General features: G+C 52.4%; 1 protein-coding gene across 1 annotated transcript in view; it reads right to left on the reverse strand.

Annotated features, from left to right (window-relative positions):
- LOC138165435 (KICSTOR complex protein SZT2-like) overlaps window positions 1-26,541 on the reverse strand; it is a 78,181-nt gene that overhangs the window by 33,433 nt on the left and 18,207 nt on the right. The window contains exons 12-41 of the mRNA XM_069093794.1: window positions 24,577-24,719; window positions 23,726-23,878; window positions 16,499-16,613; window positions 15,833-16,041; window positions 11,612-11,827; window positions 11,415-11,493; window positions 10,534-10,628; window positions 10,196-10,364; window positions 9,945-10,059; window positions 9,745-9,858; window positions 8,943-9,110; window positions 8,779-8,843; window positions 8,525-8,621; window positions 7,796-7,960; window positions 7,346-7,550; window positions 6,851-6,966; window positions 6,541-6,757; window positions 4,311-4,446; window positions 4,130-4,222; window positions 3,936-4,014; window positions 3,581-3,847; window positions 3,354-3,495; window positions 3,164-3,272; window positions 3,024-3,083; window positions 2,736-2,921; window positions 2,159-2,317; window positions 1,971-2,085; window positions 1,698-1,769; window positions 1,320-1,542; window positions 470-569 (exon numbers count right to left, since the gene is read on the reverse strand). Of these exons, the coding sequence (XP_068949895.1) occupies window positions 470-569; window positions 1,320-1,542; window positions 1,698-1,769; window positions 1,971-2,085; window positions 2,159-2,317; window positions 2,736-2,921; window positions 3,024-3,083; window positions 3,164-3,272; window positions 3,354-3,495; window positions 3,581-3,847; window positions 3,936-4,014; window positions 4,130-4,222; window positions 4,311-4,446; window positions 6,541-6,757; window positions 6,851-6,966; window positions 7,346-7,550; window positions 7,796-7,960; window positions 8,525-8,621; window positions 8,779-8,843; window positions 8,943-9,110; window positions 9,745-9,858; window positions 9,945-10,059; window positions 10,196-10,364; window positions 10,534-10,628; window positions 11,415-11,493; window positions 11,612-11,827; window positions 15,833-16,041; window positions 16,499-16,613; window positions 23,726-23,878; window positions 24,577-24,719 (4,182 nt within the window). The remainder of the gene's footprint in view (window positions 1-469; window positions 570-1,319; window positions 1,543-1,697; window positions 1,770-1,970; window positions 2,086-2,158; window positions 2,318-2,735; window positions 2,922-3,023; window positions 3,084-3,163; window positions 3,273-3,353; window positions 3,496-3,580; window positions 3,848-3,935; window positions 4,015-4,129; window positions 4,223-4,310; window positions 4,447-6,540; window positions 6,758-6,850; window positions 6,967-7,345; window positions 7,551-7,795; window positions 7,961-8,524; window positions 8,622-8,778; window positions 8,844-8,942; window positions 9,111-9,744; window positions 9,859-9,944; window positions 10,060-10,195; window positions 10,365-10,533; window positions 10,629-11,414; window positions 11,494-11,611; window positions 11,828-15,832; window positions 16,042-16,498; window positions 16,614-23,725; window positions 23,879-24,576; window positions 24,720-26,541) is intronic.

Here is a 26,541-nt window from a genome sequence, read left to right on the forward strand (position 1 = left end):
ATAGAAGGCAGACATGGCCCCTTCAGCCAGTCCCAAATCTACCTGACTGGGCTCTCTTCACCCCCATCTTTGCATGGATCCTCTGATCCAACAGTTGGCTGGGAAATGAGACCTACATAGAGCATACTCCTGAGTGACCCTGTCCACAGACAGAGATCTGGTCAGCTGGTCATGGTCTGTTCTTGGTATGCCAGACTGGCTGGCTGGGACCACTGCCTCCCTTTCCTAGGTGGTCATTGACCTGGACAGCCAGTTAGAGTGTCAGTCTTCCGGCTGTTTGTTTTCTTAAACTTGGACCCCTTCCCTTCTCTGTGCTTTCTCAGCAACATCTAGCTTCCTAGGGGTCAGACCTTACTCAGTGCCGATGCCCCACACCTCTTGGGTTAAGGATTCTATTACTGGCTTCCAGAGACACAGATGGACAGACAGACACACACACAGACACACGCAGAAACACATGACTCCTCACCTGGTTGACCTCTCGGCAGATCTCTCCAACCTTCTTGGCCAAGAGCTGCTGCAGCTGCCGACACTCGGCACCTGGTCCACTCTCATCGCGACTGAGGCTCCTGTAAGGGATGGGCAGACACAGGCAGTAACGGAAACTGTCAGGCAGACTGGCCAATACGGGGAAGACACTATTAGCTCAGGGATGGGCTTCCCTAGCAGGAGTTAGAGGGAAAAGCAGGATGGGCTCAGAAAATGTGTCCACTAAGAAACACTGGTCAGCTCAGGAGTGTTAGAAGCAAGGCCCACAGGTCCTGTCTGGGCTACACCAAGCAAAAGGGACAAAAGGCCCCATAACTACTGTCTCCAACTGACCTCTTCATCAAGACATGGCAGTCACTGAGGAAATCAACCAGCTGAATTAAAACTGGGCCCTTCTTTTCATTTGTGCTTACTCACTGGGACACCAAGGACCCTTCCTCTCAGAAAGCTCACATTCATGGATTTTGCCTATACAGAAACAAGACTGTTCTCCCAGAACCGGGGTGGGTTGGGGTGGAGGGGTCACCTCTGGCCTGGCACCTGGAGTGACAGTCAAAGGGCCCAGCCTCACTGAGATGATGGGGGCTTATAGGGGGTTCCGTGCACTCTCAGAGGGTGCCACAAGGATCCACTGTGGTTATGGGCATTCATTGAGGGGGGAAGGGTATGGAAACTCACTTGAGTTGTTTGTGGAATCACATGGGGGCACATGATTGGGGAGGGTGGAGTAATGGAAGCTCATCAAAGGGGGACAGACCTCAACAGGGCGATTCAGGGCACTGCTCGGGGTTATAGAGGCCAGGGGTGAATTCGCCCAAGTCTGCCCTCACCGTGCATGGGCATAAACCTCCACTCGATCCTGCATCACACGGACGAGGAGCCAGAAGTCAGGCAGATGCGGTCCTGTGAGGGCAGGTGGGAGCTGCTGATTCAGGGCTGGCCCTGGGGACAGTGTGAGGCCTGCAGATTCCTTCAGTGTGGGGACAACCTTTTCCCCTGGGGTTACTTTTGGTCCCTCGTTTTCTGAGCCGCTACTGCTGCCTCCATCATAGCCTGGAGAGACAAGAGCCTGGCTCACTGAACCCCTGACTCCGTTGGGGCCCTCCCTCCCTGCTCATCTGTATTTGCTGCCCCCCCCCCCCGCCCATCACTCTGGCTTTTCTGAACCTCCTGCTCCCCCTTATCTAGACTCTGTAGCCCCAGCTCACCTAGCTGATCAGAGTCCACGCTGCCCTGGCTCGACACAACACTTTGTCCTCGGCTGGGCCCGGGATGGCTTCCTGGACAAGGGAGGGGAGAGCAGTGAGACCTTCATGGTCCCTCCCCACCCCACATTGTTCTCTCTGCTAACCCAATCCTCAGCCCAGCAAAAATGGTTCCCACAAAGTTAGGGTAGGGGACAAATAGAGGTTGTGGAGGAGAGGCTGTATGCAGTGTCATAGGAGGGACAGGCATAGGGCCTGTGTGAGGCTGATGCCCACCTTCCTTATCACAGGCTCCATGAGACCCCAGTGGTGTCCCACTGGGCAAGGCACTCAGAGTGGCGCCCTCGATGTCATCAGGGGACTCAGGGACATGGGGACTGGTTGGCAGAGCCTGTGGGGAGAGAGACAAAGCTCAGAGAGGAAGGCCCCCAGGGACTCCAAGCACGCTGGCACTAGGCACTCACCTCTGCAGGGCTGGAGCATGTCGCTTGGTCCTCACGACTGAGCCAGGCCCAGGGGGTGGGGGGCTCCTCACAGGGGCTAGGGCTGACAGAAACGAAGAAGCAACCACTGTCAGGGTCCTGGCACAGGGAGTGGCCTGGGAGATGAAGTCGACAGAACTCCTGGGTACAACAGAGATGAGATGGGAGGGGCCGGTTCAGGCACAGACAGGGTTGGGGGGTAAATCCAGCGGAGCATCAAGGCCAAGAGGTCCTGGGAAGGCCCAGGCTTCCCAAGGCCATACCACTGACCTCTGCACCCCTCCTCAAACTTCTCGCCACTTCCCCTTCCCCCTCCTCTTTGCTGAAAACTGAGGCCACCTGCAGGGATCGCCTCGCCTCCCATCAGATGTCTCCTTCAGCCTCCGTCTCACATGATGAGGCCCCGGTGCCCACCCTCTGCTGAGGATCTGTACAGTTACTGGCATGTCGCCTCCCCGTCAGCACGGCAGCTCTGGAAGGCCAGGAACTTGTTTTCCCCATTCTCTGTATACTCAACACTGGCACACAGTAGGTGCTCAATAAATGCTCGCTGACTAACCTCTTTAAATCGAGCCAGGGAGCGCTCCGGCCCAAACACAAAGCTGAGGGGCAGTGTCTGCCGATGGCAGGTTGGGCGTCCTGGGGAGGCGTGGATGTGAGCGGCTACTCTCTGGAGGGCGGGGCCACTTGGGGCACCTGCCCGACGTAGGGCCCCCACCATCTCGTCCTCGAGCAGCCAGCGAATCTGGGTGCAGGACAGGGGGTGGTGAGGGTTAGGGTGGGGCCTGGAGCAGGTGCAAGAAGTGCCACCCCCCCAGCCCCTTTCAGAGTCTCTGAGGTCTCCTACCTCACTCATGGTCGTCTCAATCGCCTGCCTGTGGGGTATAGGGAGGCTGCACAGGCCCGGCTGCCTGGAGAGGGGAGGAGAACAGGGTCAATAAGGATCAGAGAAGGCAAGGGCTGGGGGAAAGCCTCTGGGAATCATACCTCTCTATATCTGGGGGGGGGCAGTGGAGGCCCCAGGCTGTCATCAGAGCGCAGGGAAGAAGGTCGCCCAGGAGACCGAGGGAAAGAGGTGCTGCTCTCAGAGACAGACCTGGGGGAGGAGAAGGGAGCTAATGAGTGCTGACTGAAGCCTGGCAGCTGCAGAAGCCCTGGCGCCTCAGGCATGCCTGACCTGTGGTGCTGGGGGTCTGAGGCCGGAGGCAGCTCCACCTCCAGGGGCAGGGTGAGGATGAAGACATCCAGGGTCACACTAAGGTCCTGCAAGGCCAGGCGACTCCCCAGGGGCAGGCTCTCCAAAGACGTCAGGATCTGACCTGGAGACGGAGGGGGCAAAAGGCTTGAAGCTTCTGGAGGCTCAGGGCCTTGGTGGGGGCAGGGGGCAATGCCACGGAAGCTCACCCAGGCAGGTGGGCAGCGTATGCACAGGCACGGAGTCATGCTGTCCTCGGAGGCGCACAGAGCACGTGAGGTGCAGGAAGAGAGGGGGCAGGTCACGGGCACTGCCCTCAGGACCAAGAGCAGCGTCATCCCCCAGGATGCTAAAGGAATCCTCGTCGGACAGCGACGTGGAGTCCGGAGGCTCCAGGTCAGGGTCCCGGCTGTCTCGATATTCCACCTCCAGCTCTGGGTCACTCTCTGTGGCAATGCAGCCGCCAGACACCTCTCCTGAAGACGGGGGCAGGGCGACTATGGCAGAGGCAGGTGACAGCAGGACACACGTCCCCTGCCCAGTCACCCCACACCAAGCACTCACCTTCATCGCCTGCTGGCTCAGCCTCTGAGAGCTCCAGGTCACTGACTTTCCTGTCCAGGGCTTCCCGAGCACTCTCATCCTGCTGGGAAAAGGCAGAGAAGGTGGCTGAGGGCTGGGGTAGGGAGGACACAGGGTGAGGGCAAGAAGAACAGGCAGACACAGAGGAAGCAAAGACAGCAGGCTGCAGGCCTCACCTCGCGTTTGCTGGACGGTGGGCAGTAGAAAAAATAGTGGGGGTTGGAGGGCACAGCTCGGAAGTGCAGGCGACTGATCTCCAAGAACTTCTCCTGTTGGGGAAGAGGGCACACGGGGATGAGGAGCCCAGGCTGGGCCTCAGCAGCTTCCTCTGCTCCCGCCACCAGCCCTGGGCCCCACCTGAATGATGCTGTGCAGCTGGTCGTGGACCCCACCCGAGAGTTGGCAGACCTCAGAAAGCAGAAGCTCAGGCCCCAGAGCTCTGGGGTCTTGGATGCGCTGGGTTTCAGGCTCGCTGGGATCCTCTGCCTCTGCACTGCGGTCAAGGAGGAGAGGTCAGACCAGGCAGCTCCTTTTGGCCCGGGGGCCAGCCCTGCCTGGCCTGGGCTAGCTGTCCTCAGCAGAGGTGGCCTAGAGGTTGCACAAGCCTGTGTGCTGGCCAGGCCTGGCTCACCCTGCCCCACAACCCTGTCCTTACCCTCTTCTCCTCTGGGTTTTTGGGATGCCCCTCTCTCTTGGTTCTCCTATCTGATCAATCCTTCTCTGCCTCCTTTGCTGCTCTAGCCTCCACATTATGACCTTTAACCTCTCTTCTCCTCCCTCCTTGGGGCTCTCATCGGCTTCCAGGGTCTTAACAATCATTGAAGCAGATGATTCTCAGATCTAATTATCCAGTCTGGCATCTCCAACTGCCTCTTGGACATCTAGAACTCAATGATGCACAAATCTCAAACATGCCCCAAATGAACTCCTCCTCCCTCCTTCCTCAGCGCTCCCCCCTCTTACCAAGGCCCCCCCAGGCCCCCACTCTGGCTCATGCTTCTGTAGCCTCCCACCCACCAGACCCAATCTGCCTCCTTTCTACTGGCCCTACTCTGGCGCAGGGCCCATCACCTCCCCCAGGATCCCTGCTGGGGGATCTGCCTGCCTTCAGCCTCTCTCAACTTTGCACCATTCTCCTCTTGGCTCCCAAAGGGATTGTCCTCAAGTGCCAGATGGACCATGACACTTCCCTACACAATAAACTCTCACAGACCGATTACAAAAGGCTCTGCTTGGTGACCCAAGCCCCGATAACCTCGCCCTGAGCTACCTTTCTGGTTCTTTGCTCCGCTCCTAGATGTGATGCAGGGACAAGGCCTCCTGGCTGTTCTCCACACAGACCCTGCCACCTCCCATCTCTGCCCCCCATCTCTACCTCTGGCTTCCCTGGCTTCCTCCAGGTTGCAGCTAAAAGCCCACCTTATAGAGGAAGCATTTGGTGATTACCACCCCCCTCCCCTCCCCCCTGTCCTGCATCGATCTTGTCTGCACAGAGCTGCCTGCCTGTGATAGCCACCATTAGCCTGCAAGCTCCTTGGGGGCAGGGATGGTCTTTTGCCTTTCTATCACCAGTACTGGGCCCAGTGCCTGGCACAAAGCAGGCATTTACCCGATGTACCCACTCAGGCTTCTCCAGACAGGTTCTATGTCCTTCCCTCAGGTTTTAAGCAGCAGCGTGGTCTGTCACTCAGAATATAGTGCCTGTATCACTTGATACAAGGAATTAATTCCTTGTATTCCTGTCACAAGGAAATGGGTCTTCCCCTCCCCACCCCCCTTTTTGCCAAGGACAGAAACTGTATATGACCTGATAATAACAACAGTAATAGAGACCACGTGTATAGTGCCTTAAGATTTGCAAGCATCTCATTTCATCTTCCTAACAACCCTGGGCAGTAGGTGCTATTATCATTCCCATTTTACAGACGAGGAAAGTGAGGCCCAGGGAGGTTATATGAGGCTCAGAATCACACAGTTATTTTCTAAGGCAGGATTTGAACCCAGGTCTCACTGCTAATCCAAACTGTGACCCTTCCTAGTTCCTCGCCCAGGCTGGACTTCGCTCCCAGTGACTCATTCTCTACATGTGCCAAGAGCTTCTCCTCCAAAAGGCGACACCCCCAGCCTCTAGCCAGAGTGCCCTTATGCCTCACTGGCCCTGGGGGTCAGCACAGCCGCCGCCTCCCACCCCTAGCAGTCCTTCAGGCCCTGACAAATGACATCAGTGACAGGCTTGTGATCCTCACCCCAACCCTGGCCCCAGAGTCTCCCATCCTTGGCCAGTTCTACCCAGGGCTAAGCCCACAGTAAGGCCCAAGGGCAGGGACTTCCTCTCAGGACCCTCCCTGATTCCCAAAGTCCTAAATGCAAAGCAGAGATCACTAACTCAGGAGGTCATTGTGCTTAGGGCTAGAAGGGCCTGGGAGGAAATTGAGTCCAATTCCTCCATTGTTCAAGAGGAGGAAGCAGGCCCAGAGAAAGAAGTGGCATCCCAAGGCCTCATGGGTAGAAGTAGCTGAGCTGGGATCACCCTGGGGCCCTTTCCACCCTGAGCTGGGCCTGGCATGGCTGAGGCAGCTGGCCTCACCTCAACTCTGAGGCCAGGGCTGCCCGGTCACGAGGCTCAGAGCCTTCCTCCATGCTGCAGCTCCCGGGTCCCTGGGGCAGCCCTTGAGCATGGCCACAAAGTGCCAGCAGGAACGGCGTGATGTCGACCTCCTGAAGCAGTTCCTCACAGGCATCCACGGCTACCAGGAGGTCCTGGGAGCTCACGGCCTGGGCCTGCTGGAGGCTGCGGAACAGGCCTGGGAGGGGCAAATGAGATGTCAAGTGGACACAGTCCCTACCCCAGGACACAGCATCAGGCAGCCCCAACCTAGCCCAGCCCAGCTGCTCACCTCGGACATAGCAACGCTGGGCATGCTCTTGAAGTAGCGCACAGTGATCTGCCACTTCCTTAAATTTGGGGTCTAGCCAGGCAGACGTAGGGGAGGGGTGCTCAAGGAACTGAGATCTGGAGGGGAGGAGTGAGGGCAATCAAGAGATCCATGCAACATGTCTGGTTCCCCCCAGTCCCTATCCTCAGACTCCCCTCTGTAAACACTACCAGACCATTTATCCATTTGTGCATCCATGCACCCACTCACCCACCCACCCACCCATCCATCCATCCACCCACCCACCCATCCATCCCCATCCATCTGTCTACCCACCCATCCATCTCTCTACCCATCCATCCATCCATCCATCCATCCATCCATCCATCCATCCATCCATCCATCCATCCATCCATGTTAACTGATCCATCAATCCATCCCATCCATCCCCACTTCCCTATCACTTGTCCATCTGTTCCCTGCACAAATATCAGGGAAGAGCTCAGAGCCACATACGTGAGGGTGAGGTCTTGGGGAGCCCTGGAGGGCTGTGTGCTGACCACCTGCTCTCTCAGCGCGTCCAATGAGCAGCTGTAGACAAAGACTGGGCAGCGGGAACGGGGTCCCTCCCCTCCCTCAGAATGGGAGGCCTGCCGCCCAGGCCAGGCCTGTGGATCCTTTCCAGGAGGCAGAGAGATGTCGCCCTGATCCTGGGCTTTGTCTACAGGGAACAGAAGGAAAAGCATCATCACTATGTTCTAGCCCAAATTGCTTTAACTCCCTTCTGTGCCCATTGGACTCTTAAGTTTGCTTCCATCTCTGGAAATATGTCCCCTAGCACAGGGCTTGAGACACAGCCGATATTTAATCAATGATGATGACTGTCTCCATGTCCCAACAGTCCCCAGCCCGAGCCTCACCAGGCCCTCCACGGCCCTGTCTCCTCTCCCCTAGCAGAGGCCTTACCGCTGGCAGGGGTCACACTAAGGGCGGGAATCAGGGCCTTGGCATCCTTCTGACCCACTCCTCCTACATCCTCAGGGTTAGAGATGGCATTCCACTCTCCCAGTGAAGGCCTCATCTCTTCCTGAAGGATCCGGCCAAGACCACAAGCAACTAGTCGCTGAACATCTGGGAGTGTGTGAAGAAAAAGGAGAACTGAAATGTCCAAGAATTCAGGGGGACAGGGACTGCTCATTGTCCCCTTAAGGAATGCTGAGGGAAAGCTGGGTCCACAACAAGAGCCATGGCGAAAACAATGCTGGCCATCTGAGGGCCAAGAGGGGACAATGACTAGCCTGGCAGTCCCCTCGAATCTGGCAAGAACAGACATCAAAGGTTTCAGGGGGAGGGGAGGCTCCAAGAGTTCATGGCTATGGCCAAAAGGGAACACGCACTCTCCAGATGGAATTAAGTGCTGATCCCTCAAACACAAATGATTTTCTTCAGAAGGAACAAAGTCCTTGGGGACTCTGCCTTGAGGTGGAGCAGGAAGGGGCCCCAATGGCTTCCCTAGATCTGCTTCTGCTCCATGACCCCCAGTGACGGGGAGCTCAACACCTCCCAAGGCAGCCCAGTGAGGGTAGTATGCATGTCCCTGCTTCCTAGAGTTCCAGAGCCAGGGCACTGAGTGGGGAGCAGCTGGGTCGGGGGAGAAGTCCCCACAAGCAGCTATGGGGAACAGCAAGGTCATACCTGTGAGGGTGCTTGGGAGGAAGGTGAGCAGCACATGCTGTGGTGTCACAAGCCGGCCATAGCAGCGCCACTGAGGTGGGGAGGTGTCTGCTGGAGGCTGCATGGAGGCCGAGGGAGCAGGCCCTTACCAGAAGGCAGATGCCAGCTTGTCCCCCACAATATCTCCCTCCCCCGCCCTGCCCCAGCCAGTCTCAGATGGAGGCCCAGGGAAGGGAATCCAGACTGATGAGAGGTATGACCACAAAGTTACTCACATCCTGAGAGCTGCCCATGCGGCCTTGGGGCTCCAGGCCCCCGGAGCCACCTGAGGGACGCGCCTCTGGAAGAAGGACGATGCTTGTGTTGGCGGGGACCAGGCCAGGGCTTAATCAGAAGGACATTAAATAGGGAGGAGACCTGGGGGTCAAGATGCTCTCACCTTGGCCGGGGGCTCCCCACTGCAGCACCTGGCTCAGAAAGGTTTTCTGCTCAGCAGCAGAAAGAGAGAGCTCACGGTCACTCAGCTCCTGACCCAAGCAGCGGTGCAACAGGCCCAACAGCATCTCGTTAGCAGGACAGTGGGCCTCAGGACTGGGGCCTTCAACCTCTGCCCAACATAGAATCTATTCAAAACCCAGCCCCTGCCCCGCCATGCCCTCTCCAACATTGGCCCTGGGGGCCCAGCCAAGCCCCTGCCCCCTTCCAAAGAATCCCCTGAAACCCTGACCTCCCCCCATTGGACTCCCTGCCCACCCTTCTACAGGACCCCCTGAGGCCCTGCCCTCTCCCTCCACAGGACCCCCTGAGGCCCTGCCCTCTCCTCCCACAGGATCCCCTGAGGCCCTGCCCTCTCCCCCCACAGGACCCCCGAGGCCCTGCCCTCCCCCTATAGGACCTCTTGAGGACCTGCCCTCCTCCCATAGGATCCCCTGAGGCCCTGCCCTCCTATATAGGACCTGTGTTCCTTCTATAGGACCCCCAAAGACCCCTAGAGGATGCCGTGAGGCCCTGCCTTCCCTCCAGTAGAACCTGCCCTTCCCCCATAGGACCCCCTGAGGCCCTGCGCTCCTTCTATAGGACCCTCAAAGACCTGCTCTCCCCCACAGGACCCTGTGAGGACCTGCCCACCTCCCCACAGGACCCCCTGAGGCTCTGCCTCTCCCCATCCACAGGGCCCTCTGAGGCCCTGCCCTGCATCCCACTCTACCCTCCCTTTGTCTGGAGGGTCCCAGATGAGCCACCTCTGGTGAGCAGGACAAATGACGTCTGCATCCGCTGGCACCGCAGCAGCAACTGCATCAGGTCAAAACGAAACGGGATCTCATGGACACAGAGGCCCCCTACCACGTCACGTCCTGTGATGGGGATGGGGGAGGGCTCAGAGCCTGAGCCCACGTGGGCACCAGGAAGCTCCCTCCCAGCCTTGCTGGCCAGCACTGACCATCAGGAGCCCTGGGCTCCGGAGGTGGGGGGTTCCACTCTTTGCTCTGGCAGAGATGACTCAGGTATTCGAAGCTGAGCAAGGAGCCCACACAGGCAGCGTCCCTGGGGAAGAGCTGTGAGGACAGGAGTGTAGAGGGCACTCAGTGCCCTGCCCGCAGCTGCCTGAGGCCAGCTCAGAGGCAGTGGGGCTGGGGATGGGGAATGGGGGTGGGAGGGAGGTACAGCAGGGGGACTGGGGCTTGGACTCACCGCTCGGGGAATCTCAGGGTAGGTCAGGCCTCGGAGATGCCGGCAGCCCTCAGGGCCGGAGCCCACGCGCCCACACTGGGGCTCCACCCAGACCTCAGTGACCAGGTTCAGCTCAGAATCCCCCTCCAGGGCCTCCGCTTCAGCATCATTGTCATCATCTGTAGAAAAGCTGACCAGAGAAAGCCCTCAGCCCCAGCAGGGGGTGGTCCCAGCGGCCACAGGGAGAAGGGGCAGAGGGCTTAGGCAGCCTGCCAGGAGGCTCTGCCTGGGTGCTGTGGGCATCCGTGGGCCACATAGGCAGCTGCCAAGTTGGGGGCATCCTTGGGGTCCAGGCTCACCTGTCCTTGGTAGAGGTGGAATGAGGAGGAAAGAGGAGATACTGGACAATGCACGTGGGGGCCTCGTTGCCTCCCGCCACTCCAGGAGACTCACTCTGCCAGCAGGGACAAGGACATAAGAGAAACAAACAAAAACCCTGCCACCCCACTCCTGCTGGGGAGTATGAGATGAGAGCCCTGCCAAGTCTGAAATGCTACATGTGCCATTCTGTGCCTGAAGACTGGAGAAAAGGGAGGTTTAAGATCAACACCTGCTAGGAGCTGGGGGGGAGGTATCCACTGGAGGCTGCATGAAGGCTGAGGGAGCAGGGTAAAGAGGGTAAGAGCTGTGGCTGGACCACCCAGAGAGAAGGGGCTAGCAGCCTCAGCAGAGCCCAAACCCAGGCCTTAGCAAAGGAGTTGGGAAGCTGGTCTCTACCAGACAGGTCTGGCCCTGCAGAAGCCTTCTTGTGGCAGGACCCATATGGCCCAGGGGCTCTGGGAACAGCAGTCAGGCTGGCCAGCCTGGAGACTGTACCAGACCATTGGCACATCAGCATGAGATGGCAGGGCCTGGGCACATGTTTTGCAAGTAAGTCATTTGTTAATGCTCCACTAAGAAACTCACCCTCAGTCTCAGCACGAAAGGAAACGGAAGAGGTAGGCAAGATGAAGTTAGGCAGGACTAGGAGGGGAGAGCTCCCAGAACAGGCCATGGCATGCAGGCAGTGGAAGAGTGGGAAGGAGGTGGCAGGGGCTTGGAGACTTTCCTGAGGAATTAGCTGAGGCTGGGAGGGGCACCACTCAGGAACTATGAAATTTAAGTGACTCGTGTGTGTGAGTTGGCAGGAGGGGCATGGAGGTAGCAGGGGCTCCTCCCTGATGGGAAGAAGAGAAAATACCTGGATCGGAAGCTCCAGGACCATCGTAATGATTCCTTCCCCACTAGAGGCAAAATGGAAACCTTCGGCCAGACGGACTCTGGAGCCAAGAAGAGATTAAATCAGAAATCTGTAATCAATAGTGTCAAGGAAAACCCTTGCATGTCCTACTGCCTTTGAGGGGCTGGGTAGCAACGTGCCATGATCACACCACTTACTCGGTAAGTGTAGAAAGCAGCTGAGCAACAGCACTGAGAGGTAGGACGGGGGCCAGGGCAGGCTGCACAGTCCAGACCCATCGCTGATGATAGAGGTAGCGTGACAGGGAGGCCAGGCTGGAGGATGCTGAGCGGCCAGATACCAGGGGCAACGGTCCTGGAGGCTCCAGGGTCAGCATGAAGGGTGCACGGTAATCCAGGGGCAGCTTCTCATATCTGTGCATCAGGGGACCCAAGTAATTGCTCCCCATCTCTCCAACACCTGCATGTCTCGATTCTTGAGCGCAATTTTCTCTCTAGGTCCTCTCAGGGCCGAGATGTTAGTCTCCAAGATAAGGCCTTTGATCACCCCCCCCAGCTACTTCCCAAATGTCGGCCTCTGACCCCACAGATCCCACAGGCCCCTCAGGGCCCTCCTTCAGTCCTCAATCTTCCCTAAAGTCCCATACAAAAACATTTCCTCAGCACCTTCTCTACCGTAGGTATTCTGAAGGGAGATGTAAAAGGAAACAAGAAAATAACTATAGAGCCCAAGAGAGTGCCTATCAGCTGGGGAATGGTTAACCATTTATGGCACATGCATGCAACAGAATGCTACAGTGCTGTAAGAAGTGAGGAAAGAAGGGTTTCAGAGAATGGCGGGCAGTCTGAACTGCTGCATTGTTCAGGGAGCTGACACAAGGACGACACAGCAAAGACTCGGGAACCCCAACCCAGGTCATGACCAACCGCGGGGCGCACTTTCTGCCTGCTGACAGGGCCATGGGTGCAAGGCAGAGCCAAGCACGTGGAGGTTCCTCCTGGCTGGCAGGGCTATAGCAACGCCCCGAGAGCAGGCCACAGGCATTTCTAAACTATTTTTAGTAATGTACTGTTTCCTCTCTTCTGGGCCTCCAGTACTGGGTTCACAGGCTCTTCCCACCCCAACCTCTGTCCCAACACTCGAGGTGCCTGTCCTCCAACACCCTGGCCTTCTGGTTCCTTAGCTCCTGTGACCTTCATTCCATCTCAGGCACAGAGAGGGACAACCGACTTCTGACCCCCCCACTAACCATTCTCCTTCAGAGATGAGGAGCTCTGCGCTTCTCTCTGGTGTCTCTGTGCCCTCTTCCCCGAAGTTCTGTGAAAGGGCCCCTCTGGCCCCTTGCCACTGCCAGCTCCACATGTGTGCACACTCTTGACCCCGTCTCCTTCCTCCCATCGCTGTCTCTCCCCTTCTCTCGATCCTGTCCCTGCTGTCCATAGCTTCCCAATCCCAAAACCTCTCCCTGGACTTCCTCCCCACCCCCTACCCCCAGCCTACTGGCCTCACTACTGTTTTTCACAGGCAAACTCCTAGATTAGGTTCACTGGGGGTTGTCTCTCCTTCCCGTCTTCTGGCTCCTTTCTCAACCAATCCACTCCCTACCTCACTGCTCGACGGCACAGCTCTCCAAGGTCACCAGGGATCTCTTGACTGCATAATCTCAGTCTTTTCTCAATCCTCATCCGTTTCCTCAGGTTCAATGATTATCTCTAGAAAGTTGACTCCCAGGTCTGGAAACCCAGCCTCCAGATCTCTCTGCCTGCTGGACATTTCACTTTCAATGTGTCCAAAACTGAACCCATTATCTGCCCCCTCCCTGACTTCCTCTCACTGTCAGCACCATCCTCAATGCCTCACTCCCATGCATTCCCCACGTCAAATCTGGCAGTAAATCTCGTTTCTTCTGCCTTCCCAACACATCTCACTTATGTTTCTTCTCTCCACTCACCTGGCCACCATCTTCACTCTGATTCTCCACCTCAGCACCCTTCACCTAGACTATGCAACTGTCTCCAATCTCTGCCCACTCCCAACACCCTCCACACAACTTCCAAAGTGATTTACTCAATTATAGGTCTGACCATGTCACTCTACTGGAGCTCAGAAATCTCCAGGGGCTCCCTAATGCCTCTGAAATAAAATTCAAATCCTTGTTGAGCATTTAAAGTCTTTCACAATCTAACTCCCTTCTATCTTCCCCAAATGATCACATATTATTCACACTTGCATACTCTACAGGACAGTCAACTGGCCTTGTTATCCCTACTATATGACCTTCCTGGTCTTGTCTCTGGGCCTCTGTCCAGGCTGCCCCTAATGCCTAGAATGCCCTCCCTCCTCCCTTCAGCCTCCTGGAATTCCTAGCTCCCTTCAAATGCCAGCATCTTTGTGAGGGCTTCCCTGATCCCCTCAGCCACCAGAGCCCCATCCCCAAGACTTCGTATTTCCCTTGGATTTGTTTGTCTTTTATTTGTTTGTATACAACAGTCTCCTAGTAAGCTCCCTGAGGACAGGGACTGTTTCTTTTCTGTCTTGTATGCCCAACACCCAGTACAGTACCTAGCACATAGTAGGTGTGTAATAAATGTTTGAACCAACCCATGGGAAGTGAGATCCCCTGAAGAACAGAGAAAAGGAAGAGGGTCTTGAGGAAGCCCTGGAGACCCCCCGGCTTAGTCAGCAGAAGCGAGCACTCAGCAATAGTAAAGGCTACTGAGAGGCTGATAAGGGTGAGCACTGGCTCCCTGGCCATCCGGTCTCCTGGATGGCTACCCCACCCTTGTCACTGATTCCTGGCACCCTTCCCACTCCTCTTCTACAAGATGCCTTCACTCCACTGACTGTCTCTAGGCTTTCCTGACTCTGGCTTGTCTGTGCCCGTGTGGTTGTGTCCAGGGTGTTGCGCCCATTACACTAAGCTCTCTGAGAGGAGGGACTGCCTTTTACCTTTCTTTGAAGCCCTAGTGTTTAATGCAGTACCTACCACATAGCAGGAGCTTAACAATTATTGACTGACTGACTGATCAACAGATCTGGTCATGAGGAGTTCTTTGAGAACTCTGAAAAGAGCAGTAGCTGTGGAGTGAGGAGCTCAGAAGCCAGACTGTAAGGAGCAGAATAACAAGTGAGAGGAAAGGAAGCAGCAGCCAGGGACCCTCAGAAGTTGCTCGAGAAGGGAAAGAGTGACGTGAGATGATCTGAGAGGATGACAGGGACAAGGGAAGGGGTTCTCGAGGACAGAAGAGCCCCGGGCACATGTGCAGGCAGCAGGGAAGCCCCCTGACCAGGATTCAGTGATCAGCAGGACATTTCCTGGAGGAGTGCCATGGAGACTGGGTGAGCCTGGCCAAAGGGAAGGAGCACCTCCTCTTCCAAGGCTAGAACCAAGGAGGAGCACATAGAAGAGGAGGTGGAAGGACCCAGAGCAGCAGAAATGGGTGTCAGAGATGGCCCCCACCAATAAAACATCCATTGATCAGCCAGCATTTCATAAGGCCTTGCCTACTATGTCAGGATTCATGCCTGGCACTAGGGCATACAAAAGCAAAAATGAAAGGTTGGCTTCTGTCCCCAAGCTCATATTCGATCAGGGGAGACCATGTGCACACACACAGGTGAGAGACTCGAGGAAAGACAAGCTCTGCCGAGGCCAGGAAGGCCTAAGGGGCTGCTGTGAGTGGCGAGGGTCTCCCTGAGGGGGGCTCCTTCCAGCAGCCTTTGGCATTGCTCAAGGAAGAGGCTGTCTAGACTGAGGTTTGGCAAGGCAAAAAAAGCAAGAGGAAAAGGGTCAGGGGTTGGTGTTTAAGCACCAAGGGGGAGTGTACAGGGTGCAGGGTCACGACTCCCAAGGAGAAACAGGGGCAAGCAGGGGCAGTGGGCCAGGAGAAAAGACATGAGGACAAATGACCTAGACGGTCAACCTGGAAGACAGGGAAAGGTAGCGTTTGGATGGGGCAACAGAAACATGAAGGAGAGGGGCTGCCCAGGAATGGTAGCAACAAGAAGAGACAATGGGGAAAAAAGGTCAGCCCCTGCAGCAGCAGGAGGCCAGAACTCAGAGTCCTCTAGGGGTAAAGAGGTCTCCCTAAGCACCAGCTATCAAGAAAGAGGAAGGAGGAACTCCAACATGAAAGGAACTTTTGTTCAGGAGAAAGTGGGAAGGCTCATGGAAGGGGGGAGGGGAGAAGGGAAGGGTCAGGGGCATTTTAAGAAAGGGGGTGGGGATTGCTAGTCATGGAGCACCAGTTGACTGTGGTTCTCTGTACAAAGGTCCTGAGACTGGAGGCTGGCATCAGTAGGGTCCCAGTCTCCCCAGACCTCTCAGTCTCTCCTTCTGATGCCTGTCATATCCCCCATACCCCCTCAGCACCCCGCAGAGCCCACCCCATAAGACACCTCCCTCAGACCTGTCTGACCTGATCAGCAGCTTGTCTAGGGGCTTCTGCAGGACTATCAGGCAGGGCCGATCAGAGAGGGTGGGCTGAGGCACGAGGAGTGGGGGAGATTTGGAGGGGGAGCTGCCTGCTCCCAGCCCTTTCCGCTTCACCTTGGGTGTGGCCTCCTTGCTCTGCACCCGGTGCGGGAAACGCAGCTTCAAGATCTCCTCCCGCAGCTCATCCACAATCTGGGGGCCCAAATCCAGGAACAAAGGGTCATATCCTGTACCCTCAGGGATGGTCAGAGAATCATGGAATTCTAGTTCTATGGTTGGCTAAAAGTCACTGAGTCCAACCCCTTCATTTTACAGATATAGAAACTGAGGACCAGAGAGAAGAAAGGGCTTACTCCAAGGCAGTAAGCGGCAGATTCAGGATTCCAACCCAGTTCTGCTACCTCCCAGTCCTGTGTGCGGGTCCCACCCACCTTAGATCCATGGAGCTTAGGGAGGGGGCAAAAATTCACCCAGACCCTATGGGGGCAGGGAGTAGAAGGGAAGTGATGTTAGGGAGAGAGGGGAAATGTCCTATATCCTACGCCTAGCTTCCTGGGCCCCCAAGGTCACTGCCTTCCCAGGAAGGGTGCAAAGAGAAGTGTTTAGACTATTCCAACCCAATCTACCCACCCAGGACTCATGACCTCACCTTGTTTCGTAATTGGGCCGGTGTGCCAATAGGGAAACCAAGTCTGAGCACCATGCACGGAGCTTTGGAGATGATTCGGACCATGTAGAAGGAGGAAGGGGGCAGGTCTGGGGCACTAAGAAGACACGGGAGGTTAGTAGGGGTGGGGAAAACAGGGTCATTTAGGAGAGCAGGTAAGATAAATCCAAAGGCCACATGAGACAGAAAGTTTAAGGATCCATGGAAATAGAAGACTCATGCTGTGGATGAAAGACTCGCAGGTCCTCAACAGCAAAAGGGCAGGGTCAGTGGGCAACATGCAGATGTCATGCAGCAAGGTCCTGCCCAATTGCATAAGAAGACAACTCAATGCTGTGTCTTAATCTCACAGTGCTTAGTCCACATCTCTCTCTCTCTCTCTCACACACACACACACACACACACACACACACACTGTCCTCACACTCTTCACACCAACCTTCCCCCATCACCAATCCATCTGCATGTCTGTTAGTTCTCTTGGTCATCTATATGGTACTAAAAAATCTGAGGTCTTTCCCTTTGATATCTTCCCATCTTTCAGATACCTTGTACACTGACTCCTTCCAACAGAGATTTCCTCTATGTACACTCTTGGCCCAATCTGACCCCTTTTCCTGTCTTTAGCACTATGTCTGCCTTCTCTGAAAGGACTTCGGGTCCAAGCACGGTGGTTCCACTGTCCTCCATGGAGAAGAGTCTGGCTAAAATGGTTTTTGCAGATCTTTTCCAGTTTTCTTCTCTTTGTATTCTCTCTTCCTTTTTCGTTCTGGATGCCCTGGGATTGACTTTGCTTAGCTCGACAGCATGTCAGGTTTTCTTTATATTGGTTTTACTTTCCCCTGCTTCTCTATGCTTTATGAGATGGTGCTACTTATAATCATCCATCAGGAGGACCTGAGTTCAAATCTAGCCTCAGACACTTAACACTTACTAGCTATGCAACCATGGGCAAGTAATATTTAACGTCAATTGCCCTGCCTTCCCCCCTCCAAAAAGCAAAAAAATAAAAAAGGAAATGAGGCGAGTCTCGCATGATCTGTTTTTTTTAATAACATGATGGTTCTTTGTCACCTCAGCTTTCCTTTCTAGAACCTCACCAATCACCTCTTGAATGATCCATTCTAAAACTTTCCCAGGACTCAAACTCACTGACCTATAGTTTACAGACTTGTTTTCCTCCCTTTTGTGTCCGCTCATCTCCGGTTTTGGAAGGTCTCTCCCTTTTTCCATTATCTTTTAAATATTACTGACACTGAACTCAGCAATAACATCTAACAGTTCTTTCAGGACCAGAGATGTGGCTTATTTGGGTCACATGATTTGAATTCATCTGGGGCAGCAAAGTACTCTCTTAACATCCTCTGACTTATCTTGACCATCAACTCCATTGGCCAATTTTTTTTTTCATTTTTCAAATGCTTTATTAATTTCTGATTTACATCATTCATTTCCACCAGACTTTGAGTTACAAATTTTCTCCGTTTTTCCCCTACCTACTGCCCCAAAATAGCCATCCCACAGGATATCCCCTCCTTCAATCTGCTCTCTCCCGTATTTTCTCCCATACCCCTTTCGACTTTTCCAGTAAGGCATGGTGGATCTCTATACCCCAGTGCCTGTATATCTTATTTCCCAATTACATGTAAAATAGTATTAGTAATAGCATGTGTGTATGTGTGTATGTTATATATATAATTAAAAATTTGATTTTAAAACTGAATTCCAGATTCATTCCCTTCCTCTCTTGTCAAAACTCACCCTTACTGGGAAGATAAGCAGTTCAGTATAGGTTGTACATGTGCAGCTAATGCAAAACAATAACGTAGTAGATATATTGTAAAAGACTGACTATATTTCCCTCCCTCCTATCCCACCTCCCACTTGTTCTATTCTCTACTTTGATCCTGTCCCTTTTCAAAAGTGGGTGCTTCCAACTTTCCTCCCCCCCAGCCTGCCCTCCCTTCCATCATTCCCCCCTACCATCCTGTAGGATAAGATACCCTATTTAGTGTGTATTTCATTCCCTCCCCAAGCCAAATTCAACGGGAATAACTTTGACCCATTCCCTTTTGCCTTCCTATTCTTCCCCTCCATTGTAACCATTTTCCCTTGCCTCTTCTCTCCCCATCTCCTCTCATTATATTCCTCTCTCACCTCTTAAGTATCATCCCTTCCTGTTAAATTGGTCCTGTGCCCTCTATGTATACCTGTAATCATATATACACACATTCACATATGTATTCATATGCCCATATACCCTCATATATAGACACACACACATATAAATATATATTTCTATTCTAACTGTTTTCATACTGAAAAAAGTTTCATCAGTTACAATTATTGTTTTTCCACATAAGAATGTTAATAGTTCAACTTTGATAAGTTCCTTATGATTTCTTTTCCCTGTTTACCTTCTCATACCTCTCTTGCTTCTTGTATCTGAATGTCAAATTTTCTATTAAACTCTGGTTTTTTCAGCAAGAATGCTTGAAAGTCCTGTATTCCACTGAATGACCATATTTTCCCTTGAAACATGATACTCAGTTTTGCTGGGTAGGTGATTCTTGGTTTTAATCCCAGTTCCTTTGACCTCCGGAATATCATATTTCAAGCCCTTCGATCCCTCAGTGTAGAAGCTGCCAGATCCTGGGTTATCCTGATTGTGTTTCCACAATATTCAAATTGTTTCTTCCTGGCTGCTTGTAATATTCTCTCCTTAATCTGGGAATTCTGGAACCTGGCTATAATATTCCTAGGAGTTTTCTTTTTGGGATCTTTTTCAGGAGGTGATCAGTAGATTCTTTCAACCTCTATTTTGCCCTCTGGTTCTAAAACATCAGGCCAGTTTTCTTTGAGAACTTCCTGGAGGATGATTTCTACGTTCTTACTTGGCTCATGGCTTTCAGGTAGTCCAATAATTTTTAAATTATCTCTCCTGGATCTATTTTCCAGGTCAGTGGTTTTTCCCATGAGATATTTCACATTGCCTTCTATTCTTTCATTTGTTTGGATCTATTTAACAGCATCTTGATTTCTCATAAAGTCATTAGCTTCCATTTGCTCCAATCTAATTCTGAAGCAATGATTCTCCTCAGTGAGCTTTTGAGATTCTTTTTCCATCTGGCAAATTCAGCTTTTTAAGGCATTCTTTTCCTCATTGCCTTTTTGAGCCTCTTTAGCCATTTGAGTCAGTCTGTTTTTTAAGGTATGATTTTCCTCAGTTAGGCTGTTGACTCTCATTTCGTAATTTTCTTGCATCGTTCTCATTTCTCTTTCCAATTTTTCCTCCACTTCTCTTATCTGCTTCTTAAGGTCCTCTATGGCCTGTAACCAGCTCGTATTTTCCTTTGAAGCTTTTGGTGCAGGAGTTCTGACTTCGCTGTCTTCCTCCTGTTCCATGCTTTGCTCCTTTTTGTCCTCAAAATAGGAGTCTAATGTTGGAATCTTCTGTCTGCTTTGTTTCCTTTGCCTGGTTATGTTGCCCCTTAGTCACTTGACCCCTGGGCTTTTTGCCACAGTAGGACTGCCACCAGACAGGGGAACTTCCATCCCAAATGCTGGGGTTTTCTCAGCTGCTGGAGATATCAGATGGGTGCCCTCTCTGAGGCCTCCACACACTCTGGCAAGCTGGACACACACCCCAGGACCTCCACCCTAGACTGCAATCCAGATCCAAGCAGGTTAAAGCAATAGCAATTACCCCTCAAACTGGTCCCTTGGTTCCCCTACACTCTGCAGGCCAGGAGCTGAAGCTGCCACGTGGCGCTGGCTGGCTGTGCCAGGCATCTCAGAAGCTTCTCGCCCCAGGGGCAAAAGCCCACGCACTCCCTCTTATTGGGTCCCAAAGTCCAGACTGCACTGACCTCTCACTTTGTCCTTCACATCTGTGTGTTGACAATTCTGGAAATGGCCACAGCTGCTGCTGATCTGGAGACCCTCCTGCTGGCAGCTAGTCAGGCCCGCCCTGGGGCTAAAACCTGGGCTTGGGCTCAGCTCCCAGAGCGCTGCACTGGCTGATTCCTGCTGGCCTGCTGGGCTGTCCTCAGTGGGAGGTTAGCTTCTCTGTGTCATTTCGTGGGTTCTGCAGATCCAAAGTTTGTTCAGAGTCTCCTTTTTACATTGATTGGGGAAGCTGGAAGCAGGAGCCGCTTGGAGGTAGTGCTTCTACACCGACATCTTGACTCCGCCCCCCCACTGGCCAAATTTTTAAAAATCTCCAGTGATTCTTCTTTACAGGAGGAAAAAAAAGCAGCAACCAAGTAAGAGAGGAGCAGTAATTTTTTCTCCTTCTGTTGTCAGCTAACGTGTTCTGTCCACCCCAAGAAAAGGTCTTCTTTCTTCTTTCATCTTCTTTTCCCCAAATTAGCTCTGACCTTCCTTCTTGTCCTTAGCACTGCTTGCTGTCCTAGCTCACCCAGAGCTTCAGGAGTCCTGACACCACTTTTACAGGACCAGGCCACATTCTTAGATTCATTTTCTGTTACTTGATTTAGCTTCCATCTTCTGTGCATTTCTTTTAAAAAGTGAAGTTTAGCTGGTGAGTTCTTGTGCACCCCTCTCGGTCTCTACAGGCAAAACCCATTTTCCCTTGTCTGCAGGCTTTCCTTGAGCATTTATATCCTCCCTGAAGCATATTACTCCATAAGACCCTATTATCTTTCTTCAGGACCCTTGAAATCTGCTTTGCCCCCAATACAGGGTGATTGGGTCAGAAGAGGCCCAGCCTTTCTCCCCTTCTCTATCACAAACTCTGTGAGTGGTCACTTTCCGCAAGGTTCCCATCATTTCCACCCTCACAATCAGTTCTTCCTTCTTAGTGAGACTCAGATCCAGAATTCACTTTCTCCCTTTTTTGTTTCTCCAGCTTTGGAAAGCCACATATTGGCTCATCTGCTCCTATCAGGAAGAGAGGCCAGGGGACTAAAGGCTCCCATCCCTACTCAATCATGCCCCTACATCAGACACATGGCCGGGAGTTTCCCAGACACCTATTTCCTTTCTGCCTGGCAGTCTATAATCTAATGATAAAGTCATTTTTGTTTCTCCCCCCTTTGACCTTTATTCAAACACTCTCCTCTATCATGCTTCTGCTCTCTAGTTCTAGATTTTCTCAAAACACACCATCTTAATATACAATCCTCTTCCAGAACTCTTCTCAATCTGGGTCTGAATAAGGCATACCCCATCCAGAAACAGTCCAGGCATGGGCTCCAATGGTACCAGCGAGGTCTGATTTCTCTCCTTATGTTAGGGCCTCTAAGTCATCTTGGCTGTTGAGCATTTATAGACAGACGCTTGAGTTCACAGATTTTTTCTTGGACTTTGTCTCTTGTGCATTTCTGGGCTTCTCAGATGCTTTCTCCTTTCACTATGGTTACTCTCTAACTTAGGGAGGGACAGCAGCCTTCTCCCTCACCATCTTTTTAGTTTAAAGCCCTAATGATCTGCCAGATACCTGGCAAATGTACTCTGGCCAGCATTTCTGGCCAGGAATCTGTCATCACCGTATTTTAAACCACATTTCAGTTGATTCCCATCGGTGAAGAGCATCTTCTTAGCCAGCTGTTTACCTTCTAAATTACTTTTCCCCTTTTTCAACCCAATCTGTGCTCCCAGTCTTCAGTTTCTCACCTAAGACTTTGTAATCATTGGCAGCAGCTTTTAAGTTTCTCCTGGAACTGTCACCTATGCCCAAGTGAACTGCCTGGCTTGGGTGCTTGTTGTCCATTTGGATAAGTCTTGGAGGGGCTTGGTTCTGAACCAAGGGAAACCAGACATGGCCCAGGAAACAAGAGACCACCCTAACTGCTGTGACTGTATCAGCAAATAGTTGCCTATTTGTGGCCCTGGGAAGAGTCACTACCTACCACTGTTAGTCTCTTCTGCCTACACCTCCCCCTTCACGGAGGATCTCTCACCTGGGAACCCCTGGGGATAGGCCACATTCCTATACACCTGGGGAACTGAGCAGCTAGTTCCTCCCCCTCTAGGAAGAGACTCTAGTTGTCTTTTCCTTCTCTGGGGAAAGATTCCTCCACTCCCCAGTGTGCTGACCACAGTCACACATGCCCTCCTGCTTCCCATCAAAGCCTCACTTTGATTTTCTTGAGGAACACTGCATTCTCCTCACCAGCCTGGAACATGGAGAAGCTTCTCTGAGCCCCAGGACCCTCTCCTTCAGGAGGGAGACCAGGCTACCGAGAGCCAAGTCTCTTAGTCTCTTGACTAAGGCAGAAATGCCAACACCACACATCAGATGCAAGTCATTGCATTACTTTACCAACTGTAACCGTGATGTTTGAAAAGAGTGCAGGTGGCCAGGATGCAAGAGGATAGAGTGGTGGGAAGACTTGGTATCAGGAAGATCTAAGTTCAAATCTGGCTTCAGATACTTCCTAGCTAGCTGACCCTGGGCAAGTTACTGCACTGTTGCCTGCCTCAGTTTCCTCCTCTGTAAAGTGGGGATAATAACAGCACCCACTTTCCAGGGTTGTTGTGAGGATTAATGAGATAACATAGGGAAATACTTTGCAAACCTTAATACATTCCATCAATGCTGGCTATTATGTCCAGTCTTGTTCTTCTGATTTACCTGTAGGTATTTACAACTGGATCCTAAGCACCTGGTTAGAACTTCAAGTCCACTTACACATCTTAATAACTTGACAGCCTCCCCCACCTTTTATTAGGACTTCAGGCTTTGTCCAGGCCCAGCTACTTTCCTGTTTTTACCAAGGAGCCTCACCCACCAAATTGCTGTCAATGTACTGAACCTGCTAATGGTCCTACTTCATTCTCCTTTCTTATCAGATCTTCTCATTTTCACTCTTGAGTCTTCTTCAGGCTCTACATTCTATGTCCTCCTTAGCTGTCCTTAATCTTAGCGTTCTTTCAAAAGGTCAATTCTGAACCTGCAGACAGTTCATCTTAAAATTTTATTCAATTTCTCTTCCCCAAATTTAAACCCTGTCCTACTTCACTAGTCTAAACCCCTCCAAGATGATCTCCTTTTCTTCTCCTGTTTGGTTCCTGTTTTCCTTTGACAGAAGTCAGATTCAGACTCTAAAACATGGATTCAGAAAATGTTGTCTTAACCTCCTGATATCAGCCTTTCCCTAGGGAACACACACACACACACACCTCCTGATATCAGCCTTTCCCTTGGACACACACACATACAATATACATTATCCTTTAACACACCTGTGCAGCAGTTTGACATATGAGTAACCCTCCACGAGCACGAAGCTACTCCAGTCCCGGAGAAGAGACGTCAACGCTGAGTGTGAAATGCGACACTGGATGGTGCTGTAGCGGCCATTACTCCCTGGTGTGTGCAGGTGTTTGGGGACTGGCCTAGGAAGAGACCCAAGGCCTTGATGCCACTAGGACAGACTCGGGAGAGGGGTCCCAGATTAGGGACCTATCTCATCTCTCCCAAGGGCCAGTCCTGCATCTCTAAGTGCCTCTTGGACATTTCAAATTAGATGTCCTAGAGGCACCTCCAACTCACCCCGCCCAAAACAGAACTCATCAGCTGTTCTCCCCTAACACCTCCCCCACCTCCAAACTTCCCCATTTCTGTCGGACTCCTATCTTCCAGTCATTCACTCAGGTTCACAAATTAGGTGCCATGCTCAGTGCTCCCTCACCTCCTACATCCAATTAGTCACCAAATATTGCTGATTCCACCTCCTCATCTCTCCCATCTGTCCCTTGTCTCCTTGCACTCTGGTTACCCGAGGCAGTCCCTATCCCCTCTAGCCTCCACCTTCTCTAATCTTTTCTCCACTCAGCTACCAACATAATTTCCTAAACCTCGTGTCTGACCAAGTCACTCCCATGATCAAGAAACTTTAGGACTCCTCATTGCACTGAGGTTAAAATACAGAGTCCACCACCCAGCACTGAAAGCCTTACACAACCTGGCTACAGTCTATCTTTCTGGCCTGCTTGCTGACTGGCTGGATGTGAAAAGAAACAGTCAGTGCCTCTGAGATGCAGCCCTCCCTGGACCTCCCCCAACACCAAGATGCCCGTGGCCCTTCCCTTACGTGTCGTGCTCAAGGACCAGCACCAGCCGGTGCATGTGCAGCCAGCGCTGCCAGGAGTTGGCATCCATGGAGAGCACTGGTTTCCAGTAGGCAGCAAACTGTGAGTGCGAGGAGTCAGAGCCGCTGTGCTGAAGGGAGAGCACCTGGCGGAAGGACAGAAATAGGCATAACCTGGAGAACGGCTGTCTTGGAGGATGCAGGATAAAGAGAACTCGGAGACCTGAGGAAGTCCCAGGATGACCCTAAGAGCTGTCTGCAGGAAAAGAAAGGGCATGTGCACACAACAGAACAACCCCTGGGGCATTTCCACAACGCCTTAAGGTTTGTAACAAGGTCTGCCATGATTATCTCACTGAATACTCACAACAACCCGAGGCAAACAGAGCTTTGTAAAGTGACTTGCTCAGGTCTGAGGCAGGAGCTAACTGCAGCTCTTAGCTGGCTCCACGCCCAGACTCGCTGCACCAACTGCCTTTACATAGGCCTCAATTCAATTCTGATCCCCTTCTATCACCCTGCTCCCCACCAGGGCCCCAGGGCCTATGCTAGTCAGAGGATGCTTCCCTAGGCTTTCTTTCTAGACTTAGATCCCTCTCCAAACTATTAGGAGAAAATAAAATGAAAACAATTCTGAAATTTCACCTCCCTGCTACATTATGAGTGTGACAAGATACTACCTACTTTTTACCTATTTATAGATAAATATATATTTTTTGGGGGGGTGGGTGAGGGGGAAGGCAGGGCAATTGGGGTTAAGTGACTTGCCCAAGGTCACATGGCTAGTTTTGTGCTAAGTGTCTGAGGTCGGATTTGAACTCAGGTCCTCCTGACTCCAGGGATGGTGCTCCATTCACTGCGCCACCTAGCCACCCCGGTAAATACATATTATATAGCCTTATAGTCAATAGACACTTACAGGGGAGCCCTAGTGGAAAACACTTGGCCCACAAAGCCAATAAATTGAGCAGAGCCTTTGACCCAGGGATCCCACTTCTGAGCCTGTATACAGAAAGGCCTGTATGCACCAAAAATAGGAAAAATAACTTTCTTGTGGAGATACCCATCCACAGAGCAATGACTGGACCCTGCTATAAGAAATGATCATTGTGAAGAACTCAGAGACCTGTCCACCAGGCAGCACTGAGCCAGTGTCAAGCACTGTGCTACTGGAACAGCCCCTGCTCTCTCTAAGTAGAGGCCGTGTGTCTGATTCTTAAGTATATACAAACCAAATACAAGGCAATCTCACAGGGAAAGACCTAGAGAGCCCCAGTGTCTGCTGGAGACGTCTCAAACTCACCGCGGCTGAAGCAGAACTAGCTATCTTTCCCCCCAAACCCTCTCCTCCTCCAAACATTCCTAGTTCTATTGAAAATACTACCAGAGAGGGGAAGAGCCAAAATGGTGAAGAAAGGGGAGGGACTCACCTAAGACCTTTAAATAATGCCTGAAAACAAATTCTAGGGAGTGGCAGAACCCACAAAAGGATGGAGTGAAACAATTTTCCAGCCCAAAATAATGCAGAAGTTCAGCAGGAAAGGTCTATGGCATTGGGGTAAGAGTAGCACACAGTCCAGCACAGACAGCACCTGGCAAGCCAGCATCAGGCCTTGGCAGCAACTGAATCAGCAGTGGGAACTTCTGGAGTTCTCAGCCCACAGATGGCAAGAGCGCCAGATAACTAGTGAAAAGATTACAGGGGTTCCTTCACTGACACTGGGTGCAGGACTCTGCTGCACTGTCCATAGGTGGGTCTGGATCATGGCCCTGGGCTGCAGTCCCAGGGTGAAGAGGAGCAGTAGCACACCAGAGCCTGCAGCTGTAGGAGAACAGGGGACTCTGGTCAAAGTTCCAAGGCAGAAAAGACCAGATGAGAGCAAACAGACCAGAGCAAAGAGCTAGAGAGCAGTAAACACACCTCTCCTTAGATCATATTATCTTGGAAGAACTGAAAACTTAAGACCC

This window comes from Petaurus breviceps, unplaced genomic scaffold (genome assembly GCF_028583685.1).
Source record: "Petaurus breviceps papuanus isolate PSGF00001 unplaced genomic scaffold, PetGlider_PUasm1.0 208, whole genome shotgun sequence".
Lineage (NCBI taxonomy): Eukaryota > Metazoa > Chordata > Mammalia > Diprotodontia > Petauridae > Petaurus > Petaurus breviceps.